The following is a 13507-nucleotide window of genomic DNA, read 5'->3' as shown; positions in this document are numbered from 1 at the left end:
TGCTGCCGGATGCTATATAATAGTGTTAGCTGGTCAACAGTTATTGTGGCAACAAAATACCCCTGTGTTTGAAGTATCTATATCAGATACGTTTTCGAATACATTCGCAAAAGGTTATAATATATCATGACCTTTGTATAACCCGACATTTAAATGTTATTAAAACGTTTTGGGAAAAAATACATTTAAAAAAAACATTTGTGTTTGCTGGGTGCAAATATTTTAACATAATGTTGTGTTGACAAAATATTTGGCAAAAATTGTTTGCAAAAATAGTTTACTATAACATTTTGAAAACATTTTAAAAATATTGTTGTAGTGTTTTTAAACAAAACGTTTTCATAACCCTACATTTTAATGTTATTAAAACGTTTTTACCTAAACCAAAATATAACTTATTTAAAACGTTTTTAAAACGTATTTGTGTTTGTTGGGTTTTTACGAAAGCCAACTGATTCCATCGATCTGTCGAATCTGCTTCTCCTGATTCTTATCATCCCTGTTCTATATAAAATACTACCAGGTGCTTATTATGCCGATTTCGACTAAACATGGATACAAGCACTGACCCAAGCTTCAGATAGGTTATACACAGAAAAATTGGTGGTCACCAGATTTTTAGTTACCATTTTCAGGTGAACACATTGAGTCAATCTGATGTATATAATGACCCACTATTGGAACTTACAATTCAACAACAAATTCAATCTAGCAGGACTGTTTCTTTCGTCTTCCATGACAGTAACTATAGACAACATACTGTTCTATTATATTAGCTGCCGATGCAAGCAAATGGTACGGATCATTTTAACCATCCCCAGATGTCAGACTCGAAATTGTATGTTTTAACAGTCTATGAGCGTGTTTATAGTGAGCCAGCTTATCCGTTATTTAGCGTATGTTAGCGTATATAAGTACTGAGAAATCAATTGTTATTGCAGTATAATCTTTCCGTATACAGCCACTATAAACACGTTCTACGAGTCAAACACAGACTCGGTCATGTACAGCCTGCTAAAATACGATCCGGCTCGTCCAAAAAACCCCATGCTATCATTTCCATTTAACTTTTATACAGAATTTTTTTACAATAGATCTGCATGATTTACTGATTAGCTAACATTTAAGAACATCTAGTTACTTTTAAATATTCTTTATTAAATGCGAATGAGTAAAATAAAGTTAAGTATACGATATAAGGTACTCTGGGTAAGCTTGTGAGTCGTGGAACACAACGAACACTCTAGGACCATTTACATTGTCTACCACACAATCATACATTTCTGTTGGGCTGTTCGGCTTCGGTGGTGGTGATACCATATTCGGATTTCCCTGTGCGAATTCGCCAGTTAACACTTTACACATGTACATGTGCTTGTAATTGTTTGGCCCAGACGCTGCAGCGTACCCATTCGAGTAGGCGGCATCTCGCGCAAAGTAAGTACCTTTTCCATGAGCAGTACCTTGAAGAAATATCAAAATACAACATGTTTTTAAAATTTAAACAAATACAGTGTGGTCAGATTGACAGCTGTTTTAATATGTGAAATAATAAATTACTTTACCGTCGACAAGCAGTCCTAGTGAGTGCCATCGCATGAAATAAGGTTTACCCGTTAACACCATGTATGTATGGCCATAACCCATTAACAACAACAACAACAACAACAACAACAACAACAACAACAACAACAACAACAACAACAACAACAACAACAACAACAACAACAACAAAGCAATTAAGGTACAAGTAAAAAAATAATTAGAAGCAGCACCCAATAGCTGCATCTTTGAACTCAGATTTAAGACCTCATTCGTTAAAATCGTTCAAGAAATAAAGACACGATGATCCAAACACAACAGTTTGCTTGAATCTTTTGTCCTAGATACCACACTGCAAACAACAGAAACTCGACCAGATAGACATTACCATTACATAAGCCAGGTTGCTCTACAATGTGGCTAATAAGTAACTGAAGACTGAATAAATAAACCAATAAACTTCATGCACATGTTATTTATATCGGCTAGAGATAATGAATATATGCATCACGACAAAGTTTGACGTTCAATATGATATAGCCTTGGCTTACATTACATGCTTGTATTTTTTATTAGCTTACATAGCCCTAATATAGAGTAATGAACAATCATCATAAACAATTTATGACACCAGTGGAAAATGATGTAAGAGTTTTCAGTTTTAAAACAGTTGCTCAAAAATTTGTACTTACCATTTTTTCCCGAGTAACTACGGTTAAATCCATGTCGATTGATTTTATCACAGGTGTCCTGTGAAGTTCCGTGAAACAGTGTGCGTTCGGCTTGCATTCCTGTCGGTATAACAGCCTTTATACGTTCCATCTTTGCTACGTACGACTTGTATAGGTCCAACACTTGAATCCGTTCAATCTGTGAGTGAAACACACATCTTTTGTCATTGAAAAAGTCTTCGGCATGTTATAAGGTGATATGTTGTGCACTTTGCAACACAATGACTTTCAATAATTTTTTATTTTACTTATTTAAAACGATGCTACATTTGACATGTTTACCTACCGAGTGTATCGTTGGTGCCTGTCCTAAGGAGTTCTGAAATGTTGTCTGGACTAGCGTAAACTCTTGCGATCCTTGTACCAGTGCAACCTTGACAAAGTTTTGACCGTTCATTGGGATCCAGTTGGTTGGTATATTTATAGCTGCTTGCTCTGGGTTATTATTAAGAAAAAGAACAAGGGAATTAAGTGGTGTGCTATTCTCACATGATCTGCTTTAACATTTATAGTTGTTTGCTCTTGTGTTAAAAAGCATTTCCCAAATAACAAAATTATCTAATTCTTAATATTTAACACCTTCTAAGGCTACCTACATACATCTTGCTTGTAGTATCTTTGTTCAAAAACACCTTTTACGTTCACTGGATTACCAGTAAGTAATAAAATAACACCAACATAACATCACTAGATCTATGTCAGTATGAGGTTGCCAAAAACATTTAAAGCCATATTATAACATTTGCTGAATAGAACGCCCTCAATCTTTTTTTTAAATTCTGGTTTTTACACAATTGTAATGTACCTTAGTCAATAAAAATACTCTGCAAAAATCAAGACTTTAGGTGCTGTAGTTTTGTCAAAATCCGAGATTTTGAATAAAACGATGGAACCGGCGTTTTATTATTACGATGGAAATATTAGTCGAACACAGTACGTACACGGCGTGCGGGATACACACACACACACACCTCACGGATCGTACCGTATTACAACCGCGGGAGTAACATGCATGGGCGCTAGTAGTAAAATCCAATTTTCTATGCTTCACCTCACCTGTTCGGCTCAAAATTAAAAAGGGGACATATCTGACAGTAAAAGTTAACATTTTATGGAAAATAAATACTATTTTTACAGAAATGTTATAATATGGCTTTAAAGGAGCATTTCGTGATCCTAGCATCCTCTTTTTATGACATTTTTCAGTACATATCCACGAAAAAAGCTTATTCCCAAAATTTCAGTTGATTCCGATTTTGCGTTTGCGAGTTATGCATGATTATGTGTATTACACTGCTCCATAGACAATACGTTGTAATTTCAAATTTCACGATATCTTTGCAAAACGAATTAATCTGCAAGAAATATTTTGTACATAAACATTATGTACCCAGAGGTTTCCAGTGATATAAAAATCTCAACTTTTTTTTGAGAAAAGTGGGGGGATGAGGCTGTGGATCACGAAATGCCCCTTTAATACAACAAAAGTCATTGTTTTATTTACATGGTTTAAAGAATTGTACCTTTTTTGAGGTCTGCTCGTTGAACAGTAGCCTTTCCCCTTCCTCTTGGTTGCCTTTCCTCCATGGAGAAGAAATCAATTCGGACATTTCCCTCTTCCAGTTCCAAATCTACATGTGGTTTTTGTTCACGATGGGCACGTTCAATAATTGGGTTGATCTCTTCTCCATAATCAACAAACTCGCCAGTGGTATCTTTGTATCGCCAAGATACTTCTTTGTTAATCAGTTGATCCTCTGCTTCCTTCTTTTTCTTCAGCTGGATCCTTGTGAAGAATTCTTGAATATCTGCCTTGGCTTTTTGAACATCCACAGCGCGTCCTTGGATGACTATACGTTTAGCCCGACCCTCCAGTAGTGGTTCAACCTTGACCTGAAATGGGCATAAAGGTTCGTTTGTGATAGTGAATCCTTTGATAATGTAGTATTGGCGTTTAAAGTTCAATGGCATTTTTCAACTTATATAATTTCATTTTAATACTTACATTGTTTGCCTGGGCAATGGCAAATATTTTTTCCATTTTGGATCCATCTAATTCACCCCATATCTCTTGCTCGTACGGAAGTTCCTACAGCAAAGAGAAAATTTCAGGGTAAAAGAATAATTTTATTCACCTGTACGTCCCTCATCAAACTCATGCACAAGTATACACTATTTTAAACCTAGGGACCGTTCATTATTTATAGGGGAGGGGGGCCGGGAGGATTTCAAAATTGAGTTCATAAAGTTACACAACCCCCCTATTGCCACCAAAAAAAATACGTACCCCCCCCCCCCCCCACATCGAGAAATACATTTTGCTGGTATACCATGGCCGGATTCACCTTTTTATGGCCCCTGGGCATGGCAACATGATTGCCACCTCTGGCTCTTCGTATAGAAGACACCCCTCCCCACAATTGTAATCCAAGTTTTTTCCAAGCTGTCCCCAGAAAATATGCTATTTATGCTAAAATTCAAAGAGAGATGTACCGGAGTCACCGAGCCGGGGGATGGGGGCAAAATTTCCAAATCGTCCCACTGATCTGCTACTAAAAGAACATTACTTGGAGAAATGTGCTCGAAGCGCGCGAAAAAAAAAAAAGAAGCTAAATGAACAAATTGCATTGAGGACAATAATGTGCCCTAAAATCATTCCAAAGGAAGATGCATATATAGAGCTTTCACAACTTTTGGTTAATTTTAAATTTAGTCCCAGTTTTTTGATCCCGTATACAAGTTTGATGTTCTTTCCAAGCATCAGAGGAGCTGCCCTGTCACTCATATTTTAATGATTTACATTATAGAATGGATGGAATTATAACTCTCATTTTTGAAATTCGTGTTCAAGTTCAAGATGATAAAAACATCAGAATTTACAAGGGCATGTCTCGCAGATCTACTCACAGAATGGTATTTCTGAGATAAATGCACGCGAAGCGCGCAGCAATTTGGCATTTTGATACTAAAAATGGGGTTAATTTGGGGTCTAAAATAGACCAAAAGAAAGATGCAAATCATAAGTTTTGTCACAATACATCTGTCGACTGAGCAGGGGAGGGGACTGACTTGCCACCCTGCCATATGGCTAATGTGCTGATGAACAGTGGTATAGATTTCTTTTTGACATGAGGTGGTTGGAAAAATTTCTTCAAGTATTATGTGAATCCAGCACCTTTTGGTGAGAGAATAAGTTTATGACACAAATGCGTCCAAAGCGCACAAAAATGTTGCCATATTGAAGCTAAACTCAAAATATGGTGCAGGAATAAATTCGCGCGAAGCGCACAAAAATTGACCTTTTTGTGGCTAAAATAGCCAAATATGAGGTAAAATTGTAGTGAATCATAATCATAGTGAATAATTTAATATTGAATTTCACCTGACCCCACCAGCAGGAAAAATAAAATCACATAACCCCCCTGTTTGTTAAAGTGAAAATCACATAGCCCCCCTCCCCTGTAAATAATGAGCGGTCCCCTATTAGACTATTTGTGATCAGTCTTTTGCGCTAATGCATGTTTGAAGTAGTTGCCTAATCAGAGCCATGTTTTTGAAATTTTATAAAAAATTGTGTATACAGGGTGTCCCATAAAAAATGACCGAGTGAATAAAATTGAACGAAAGTCGAGAAGTAGACATCAGAATCAAACAAATTAAAATGTAGCGCATAGCCTATTTTATTGTGCAGCACATACGAAAATGTTATTTGATTCGGTTCACTGGTTGCGAAGAAATTGACTAATGCGCGCATCAATGCTGTTCTTTCCAAGTTTGATCACAGACGCTTTTTCATACTCGCTCACCGCTTCCTAAAGTTTGTGTAACTCATTACATTCAGTCCACACTATCTATTTTGTAATCCGACGGTGTTATGTTATTCATGCTTTCACTGAAGATGAATAACAGTTTGTCCGAGAAAACTTTGATTTCTGCAAAGGATGCTTTCCAACGTGTATTCTTTAGGTTGTGCAAATATGTTATATTTTAACTTTTCAAAGAACATTTGAGCCAATGAAAATGATCAAGTGCTTACAGTTTACGTATGATTTTTGATACCATGCAATATTAATGTTGAAGATTTAAAACTTTGCATTACAATTTCTACGACATATTCCAAAAACTGTAATGTGCGTGAGAAATTTTTAAAGCCAGCTGGAATTCTTTTATGCAATAATTCTTTATGCAACATTTATATCAACATTAACGAAAAAGGATATTTACCAGTACCGAGCATTTACGCATGCGTTATGTTATCCCTCATTACTTTACGATCACTCAACCGATTCCAGTAAAATTGACGTATAGGATGCAGAATAAGATGGGCTAACGCTGATGTTTAGGTTTGTGGATTCTGATGTCCATTTCTCGACTTACGTCCAAATTCATTCGCCCGGTAATTGTTTCTGGGACACCCTGTATGAACCCTGGGTGACCGTTGACCTTAACATGCCACTTGACCCTTTGCATAAGTATTTTGACCAACCTTGGTAATGATCTATTCCTTCCAGAGGAAAAAAATATTTTTAATATTTGTGAATATTAACCTCATTTGACCCCAAAATGACACTTGACCTCAACATACTACAGGGCACGGTAAGTCTCTCATCCAATGATCATTGCTACCAAGTTTGATTTCAATAGTAGTGGTACTTTTGGAATGACATCCATTTTATGAAATTTATCAAATCAGCCCCAATACACATAGGTCTACAGACAGAATTAGTGACTGCTTGGTCTCTTTCTAAACAAGTTCTGAGGAGACAATAAAAATAAAGCTACCTCAGAACAAAATTCATCCTTAATGAAGTCTTCTATTCGGTCGATAGCTTCTTCAAGGTTCTTCCTATTCCCTGCATAGATCTGAAGTATCATGACCTCTTGCTCAGCAGGTGCTGCTCTAGCTTCCATCATTTCACCCTCATCTGCCCCAGATAAACTCGAAAATGCACTCTTGACATAATCTACAGAGAAAAATACCTTGAGTTCTTAACACACACACACTTTGCTGAAGTACACAATATTAAGTGTATCTTCTATTAATTTAAACCATTATAATTCGTTTTAGCTACCGTGTCAACTCGTTACAATCCTTGGACCTAAATGTATTGTGTGGGTAATTCGAATTGACTTTCTACAACTCGACAAACTTTGCTATAACGCCTAGTATCATATTAACATATATTGTGACAACGCTATATCGTCCTATCCTGATGTGAAGAAGGGGCTTTTCTTCCCTCGTTTATAATTACTGCTCACTTTGAGTGATCTGGGCGCCTCAAAAGTGATGTTAGGTAGCTACGTGCGGTAAACTTAAAATTGTCACTCAATCTTTCAGAAAGTCGGCCATAAATGTCGCACAAACTTGCTTTTACGATCAATACCGACGGACACAATTATGGACGTACTGTTTCTCTAAAGCCTTAGATTTTAGATTTCTCCCAAGACTTTAACTTTCCATTACTAAAACCGTCATATAAATAAAATCCGTTCCAATAATCAGAATTGTAATGTTCTTTCTACTAACTCGATCCGTTCACTCAACTCTCTGCGCTGTGATTGATCAATGCAACTGGGAGCTAGCTAATTTATGCAGGTTTTTAAATAATGCTCGCATTCCAAAGAGATGCAACACGCCGATTGATTTATAGTTATACGTCATTACTACAACGATAGGAATTTCCATTATGGACTTCTATCCACTGCATAATAACAAGCAAAATACATGTATCTTCGGTCACATACCTATCAAACCCAGGACAATATGCTGTTGCCGAAACAGAGAAGCACTTACCAAAACCCTTTCTGAAAAATCCTTTCTGTGGTTTATATGAGAAAGCTTCTTTGGCTTTCATAGCCCCAGCAAACGCTGGTAACATCCCTCGCTGGAATATGGTAAGCTTGACGAGAAGCAAAGACTTTCGGTTTGTATTCACTGCAAATTCTCCTATGGCATCCAGCAACACCCTAGCTGCTGTGTCAGCATTGCCACCAACGTTACCTAAACAAAACAGGATGAAAATATTGGTTAACACGGATTAACTGAAGTCAATTTAATATTTACCGAACGAACGCATCAAACAAGTAATTTTATCTCTATTTCATAAATCAAATTTCTCTATGGGATAATCATTCGCTACAAAGCAGTGCAAGATTTTTAAAATCTTTGGCATCGTGCTTTGTGTATTTGAATACACGTCTGAAACAAGAGTGACCTCTTTAATTTATCATTCACTGCACCTAACTTTTGACGATTGTGATGATTAAAAAAACCCCAATTTCTCTTTTTTGTTCTACATTAAACACTCAGATACCTGTTCCAAGAGCTGGGAATGCAATAGAACGCAAACCATCAGTGTCTGCCAAATGAAGAGCCTTTAAAACCACCGACTTCAATTGTACTCCACTATGGGGTGTTACAATATGTATTACATTCCTGCACGGAAGATGGCCTGCTGTAGTTTTTACTGCTCCTTTGTTTACTGCCTTGTGTCCTAAGAGAAAGAAATGAAGGGGGGGTATTTACTAAAATTATATAGATCCCAATTAAGGAATACAATTAAGCAAAATATCCTAGCTTTTGCACAAGTTCAACCAATAGTTTGATATTCTTAGTCTTTACATGTCTATCCTCACCAATAAAAATGAAAGACTAAGTCTGAGCCAGGTTTTTGTGCTGGAATAAATCATGCATTCATTATCAATTATTTTGCATTGGATATAACTTTTATGAGCACATGGGCACAACACAAAAAGGTTTACAACATTCCAGTAACTGTAAATATTTGTAAGTCTTTCCAGTGCTTGAAGGAACCATGAAGAATATCCATGAAAGTCAATTGTGCTAACCGAAATTAAATTGAAATATATTGTTCAAGTGAAAGACGATATGGAATTCTGCGGAAGATGTGCACGTATTTTATTTTTTGCTCACCTGGAACGTTTTCACTAGCTCGACTAGCGTCTTCAGCAGATGGTGATGCTGTGATAATATCTTGTCTATAATCGAGATATATCTCACTGATGACGTCATATGATTGACTGACAGAATGACGTCATAGGATGTTACGATGTAGCGCCGCCCCTCTGGGCATCAGCAGGTTATCCCAAATAGGATCTATTTCTGGTCCTTGGTCACAATTCAGTCCCGTCCATCAGTGAGAGGTATCCCGATTGTAAACAAGATATCATCACAGCATCACCATCTGCTGAAGACGCTAGTCGAGCTAGTGATAACTTTTCAGGTGAGCGAAAAATAGTGTAGTGATGAAGTTAAAACTTTAATTCACAGCATCCAAATAGTATTGGTTCCTACCTTCTTTTACTAGCTTTTTACATTCTTTGGCGATTTCCTGTCCTCCTGCCTTTACTATTGCTTTAGATACAGGTCCTGAAAACAATGCAAGTTTGAAACATTACACAACCAATCATCTCCAAGAAAAACACAAATACTATTATTCCACTGAAATTGTGAACATTTACATCTCATGCTAGATTTGAGAATATATATAGTTTGTTTTCAATCTGAGAAATCATGTTTAAACAAACATGCACTGTTGCAAAAAGTGTTTTTGAACAACGCTACTACCCTAACCACCATTTCTTTGTTAAAATTACTTGTTAGACGACAATCCTAATTGTCTGCACTAATGCATTTCAAAGATTTACTACATATGTAAAAACAAAACAAAAACGAAACATTGTTACCATTCAAATTGAGGTCATGTCCTGAACTGTTGACAATTGCATCAGTATTTTCCCTAGTCAGATCTCCTTGTTGTAGTTGCACTGTTATGTGACCGATTTGTATACTAACACTGCCATCAGCTGCTTCCTTCACTGTACCGAAAGACTTCTCTTCACCAGAGGCTGAAATAACAAAACCATGAAAACAAAACTGGTTGAACATAATGCAAAACTGTCAATATAGATTACGAAATGGGTGTATCATTACTAATGTTATCCAACTTGAGTCAGCTATGGGAAATCAACATTAAGGAGTATTTTTCATTGTCATACCAGACAAAATTCTATGGCTTACAAGTTTTATGAAAGTTTTCACATACTAATTTCGAAAGTGAGTTTACCAGCTGGTGTTGATTTTGAGGATTCCTTCCGTGATTGTTTTAATCTTCTTGTTGGAACTGGTTGACCGGATCCAGATGCCCGTGCAGGCCCTTGCTGGAGAAGGTTCTGCATCTCACCTTCAAATGCCTGTAAGTGACAGAAATGCATGGTTTCATTCATAGCTTACACTTTTTATATAGCTTGAGTAACGAGTATAAATCGGTCAGCAATTTTGTGACTTAATTTCTCAAACAAGTAATCGGTCAGCAATTTTATCAAGAAATGGTTCTATATACATGAACCACCTGAATAACATGTGTACAGTGATAACCAATACACATGAGTTAAATATACATGAGCACATTACCATAGAAAACAAACCTGAATTGTGGGTTGATCTCGATGGTACACAACAAAGCGAATGTCAGCGAGTGACCCTCCCGAGAATTTGATGGCTTCATCATACATGATTTGTGCTGCCACATTATGTGGGAAAGCCAAGTTCCCGGTACCAATTGCTGGAATGGCTATAGATTGACTGCCTTTCTGGTTAGCTTGCTGAAATATCTTCTGCATGAGGGATCTTAGAAGCTGAAAGGAAAGACAAACAAGGATGTCTACTCAAAAAACAAAATTACAAGTTCAGACCACTTCCATTAATAGTTTAAACTGTTTAAATCTTATTTAAAATATCTCACAAATTATTTTTCAACCTCAGGCAATAAACTGTTTAAATCTCACAAATTGACATTCAGGATATTAATGATAAAATAAGCGGCCAAATAACTGGTTATTTTTTCAATCCCGTTAAGAACTTACCGTCTCTGATGTGGGGCCTCGGTAACTCTCACACACACTATGGAAGACATTTTGGCATCTGAGGTTGGCTGGTCCTGTCTCAATGAAGTCTCCTGCCGCCACGTTGCGGGTTCCCATTTGTTGCAACACCTGGGTGCAGTTTTGTTGAAGGCCTGGTCCAGCAGCAGTTGCTATTGCATTAGACACACCTCCCGAGTTGAGATTCATGCTGCTTCCAGTGGTATTTACGATGATATTCACCTAGAACAAGTAATGAAAACGTGTAACTTTAAACTCGAAGCCGTACAGAGTATTTAGTTGCTGTGTTTTTAACAACATTGGGCAAATGGGTGTTTGCTAATTCGGCGCTCCATCTCGGGTGCTTTTATAAATGGCGATGTCGGTTTGCCCCTTTCAAAATACATGGTACATGTTTATTGCGTGGGCAAAAATGAGCCAGCAATAGGTGCGGTGATTGACTTAAGCGCATAATTATGCGTTTTTACATAAATCCCCAATATGTATTTCAGGATCATAGCCATTCCAACATTACAAAAGGGAACATTACATTGAACCAGATTCCTTATGTACTCACATTTTCAGCAGCAATATCGCCCCTTTTCAGAGTAATTGTCTTGTTTTCCTTTGTAGAAACGGTATCTTTGGAAACTAGGGTAACCAATGATGGGCTTGCTGCTGAAAAGCTCGGCGTTGAAAAGTCCGCTGCAGTTGCCCCCTCTAAAGAACCAAAATCATCTTGGTCGGTTGTAAAGCTGCCAAAGTCTAACATAAATATTGGTCAGTTGTTAATAATGTACATTAATTTATACGACTGTTATCGGTAAAACTTCAGTGTCTAATTGTATAATTGTAGGTGTTCATAATCAGACAAGGAAGTGGTTTATATAACAAATCGTCATCTACAATTATTTGTATAATTTTAAAATGAAATATATTAAAACTTTTTCAAAAAATGTGGAGTTGGACAAACCTAGTTTTTCAGTGCTGCTTCCCTCTTCTCCAAAAGAGTTTCTGAACACTGAAAGAAATGCATCGCAAGCACGTTGGTTGATATTTGTGAACCTAATTTCCTTCAGGTTGGACGACCTATTCCTCCCACAGAAATCCAACGTAGCTTCAACAATGGTTTTAGCACACAGATCGAGTGGAAATCCAAACACTCCCGAGCTAATTGCTGGTATCGATATGCTAGTAAGTTTACGGCTTCTTCCAGCTCGGAGTACATTGGTGACTGAGTCGTGCAGCTGGTCTTCTTCGTAAGTCGGGTCCTCACCAGGAATCGGTGGCCCTCGTTCCCATCTAGGACCAGCTACGTGGATGATGTGTCGACATGGTAGACTTCCTGGTGCTGTGAATACCGCCTTACCAACAGGAAGGCGTCCGCCGTGCTTTGTAATAATGTCTTTGCTCTCATTCTGAATGCTGATGCCACCTATAAATTTAATGTAAACAAATCTTCAACACTACACTATTTTTCGCTCACCTGGAACGTTTTCACTAGTGTCTTGTCTACAATCGGGATATTCCTCACATTGTCGACAAGATATAATCACAGCATCACAATCTGCTGAAGACGCTAGTCGGACTAGTGAAAACGTTCCAGGTGAGCGAAAAATAGTGTAGTGTTGAACTTAAAGCCATATTATAACATTTGCTGAGGAGAACGCCCTCAATTTTTTTAAATTCTGATTTTTACACCATTGTAATGTACTTAGTCAATAACGATACTCTGCAAAAATCAAGACTTTAGGTGCTGTAGTTTTGTCAACATCCGAGATTTTGAATAAAACGATGGAACCGGCGTTTTATTATTACGATGGAAATATTAGTCGAACACGTATGCACAGTACATACACGGCGTGCGGGATACACCGTATTACAACCGCGGGAGAAACATGCATGGGCGCTAGTAGTAAATTCCAATTTTCTATGCTTTACCTCACTTGTTTGGCTCAAAATTAAAAGGGACATGTCTGACAGTAAAAGCTAACATTTTATGGAAAATAAATACTAATCTATTTTTACAGAATGTTATAATATGGCTTTAAAACTTTATTTCATTTGATCTACCCACTCGTAAATCTTAAGAAGCCTGAATATATAACTGTAGTACCAAAATATTCTAGCCCTGGATATATGACTATCCCATCGCCTCTGTACCATCATGTATGCCGCGTATGTGTAAACCAGAGGAATTATTAACTCACAAAGGCTCATAAGTTGTATAAATTAAAAACAGCCGCTCACTTCAGCATTTATCAAACAGAAAATCGAAATTGCCGCCTATATACTCAAAATGACTGATGTCATACACCCGTTGACTAGCTTAGCCCAAAGCCTGGGACCCA

The 13507-nt window shown here is 37.3% G+C and overlaps 1 protein-coding gene across 1 annotated transcript in view; it reads right to left on the bottom strand.

Annotated features, from left to right (window-relative positions):
* Window positions 1-94: 94 nt before the first annotated feature.
* Window positions 95-13507, bottom strand: part of LOC140148405 (protein mono-ADP-ribosyltransferase PARP14-like) — a 28817-nt gene continuing 15404 nt past the window's right edge. The window contains exons 12-26 of the mRNA XM_072170336.1: window positions 12130-12591; window positions 11734-11921; window positions 11160-11399; window positions 10722-10931; window positions 10361-10487; window positions 9981-10142; window positions 9589-9663; window positions 8588-8767; window positions 8068-8274; window positions 7056-7237; window positions 4279-4362; window positions 3797-4166; window positions 2560-2708; window positions 2235-2412; window positions 95-1463 (exon numbers count right to left, since the gene is read on the bottom strand). Of these exons, the coding sequence (XP_072026437.1) occupies window positions 1183-1463; window positions 2235-2412; window positions 2560-2708; window positions 3797-4166; window positions 4279-4362; window positions 7056-7237; window positions 8068-8274; window positions 8588-8767; window positions 9589-9663; window positions 9981-10142; window positions 10361-10487; window positions 10722-10931; window positions 11160-11399; window positions 11734-11921; window positions 12130-12591 (3095 nt within the window). The 3' untranslated portion in view covers window positions 95-1182. The remainder of the gene's footprint in view (window positions 1464-2234; window positions 2413-2559; window positions 2709-3796; window positions 4167-4278; window positions 4363-7055; window positions 7238-8067; window positions 8275-8587; window positions 8768-9588; window positions 9664-9980; window positions 10143-10360; window positions 10488-10721; window positions 10932-11159; window positions 11400-11733; window positions 11922-12129; window positions 12592-13507) is intronic.

This window comes from Amphiura filiformis, chromosome 3 (assembly GCF_039555335.1).
Source record: "Amphiura filiformis chromosome 3, Afil_fr2py, whole genome shotgun sequence".
In the NCBI taxonomy this organism is placed as follows: domain Eukaryota; kingdom Metazoa; phylum Echinodermata; class Ophiuroidea; order Amphilepidida; family Amphiuridae; genus Amphiura; species Amphiura filiformis.
Note: the sequence above shows the minus strand (reverse complement) of the source record. Positions and strands in the feature narration are given on the sequence as shown.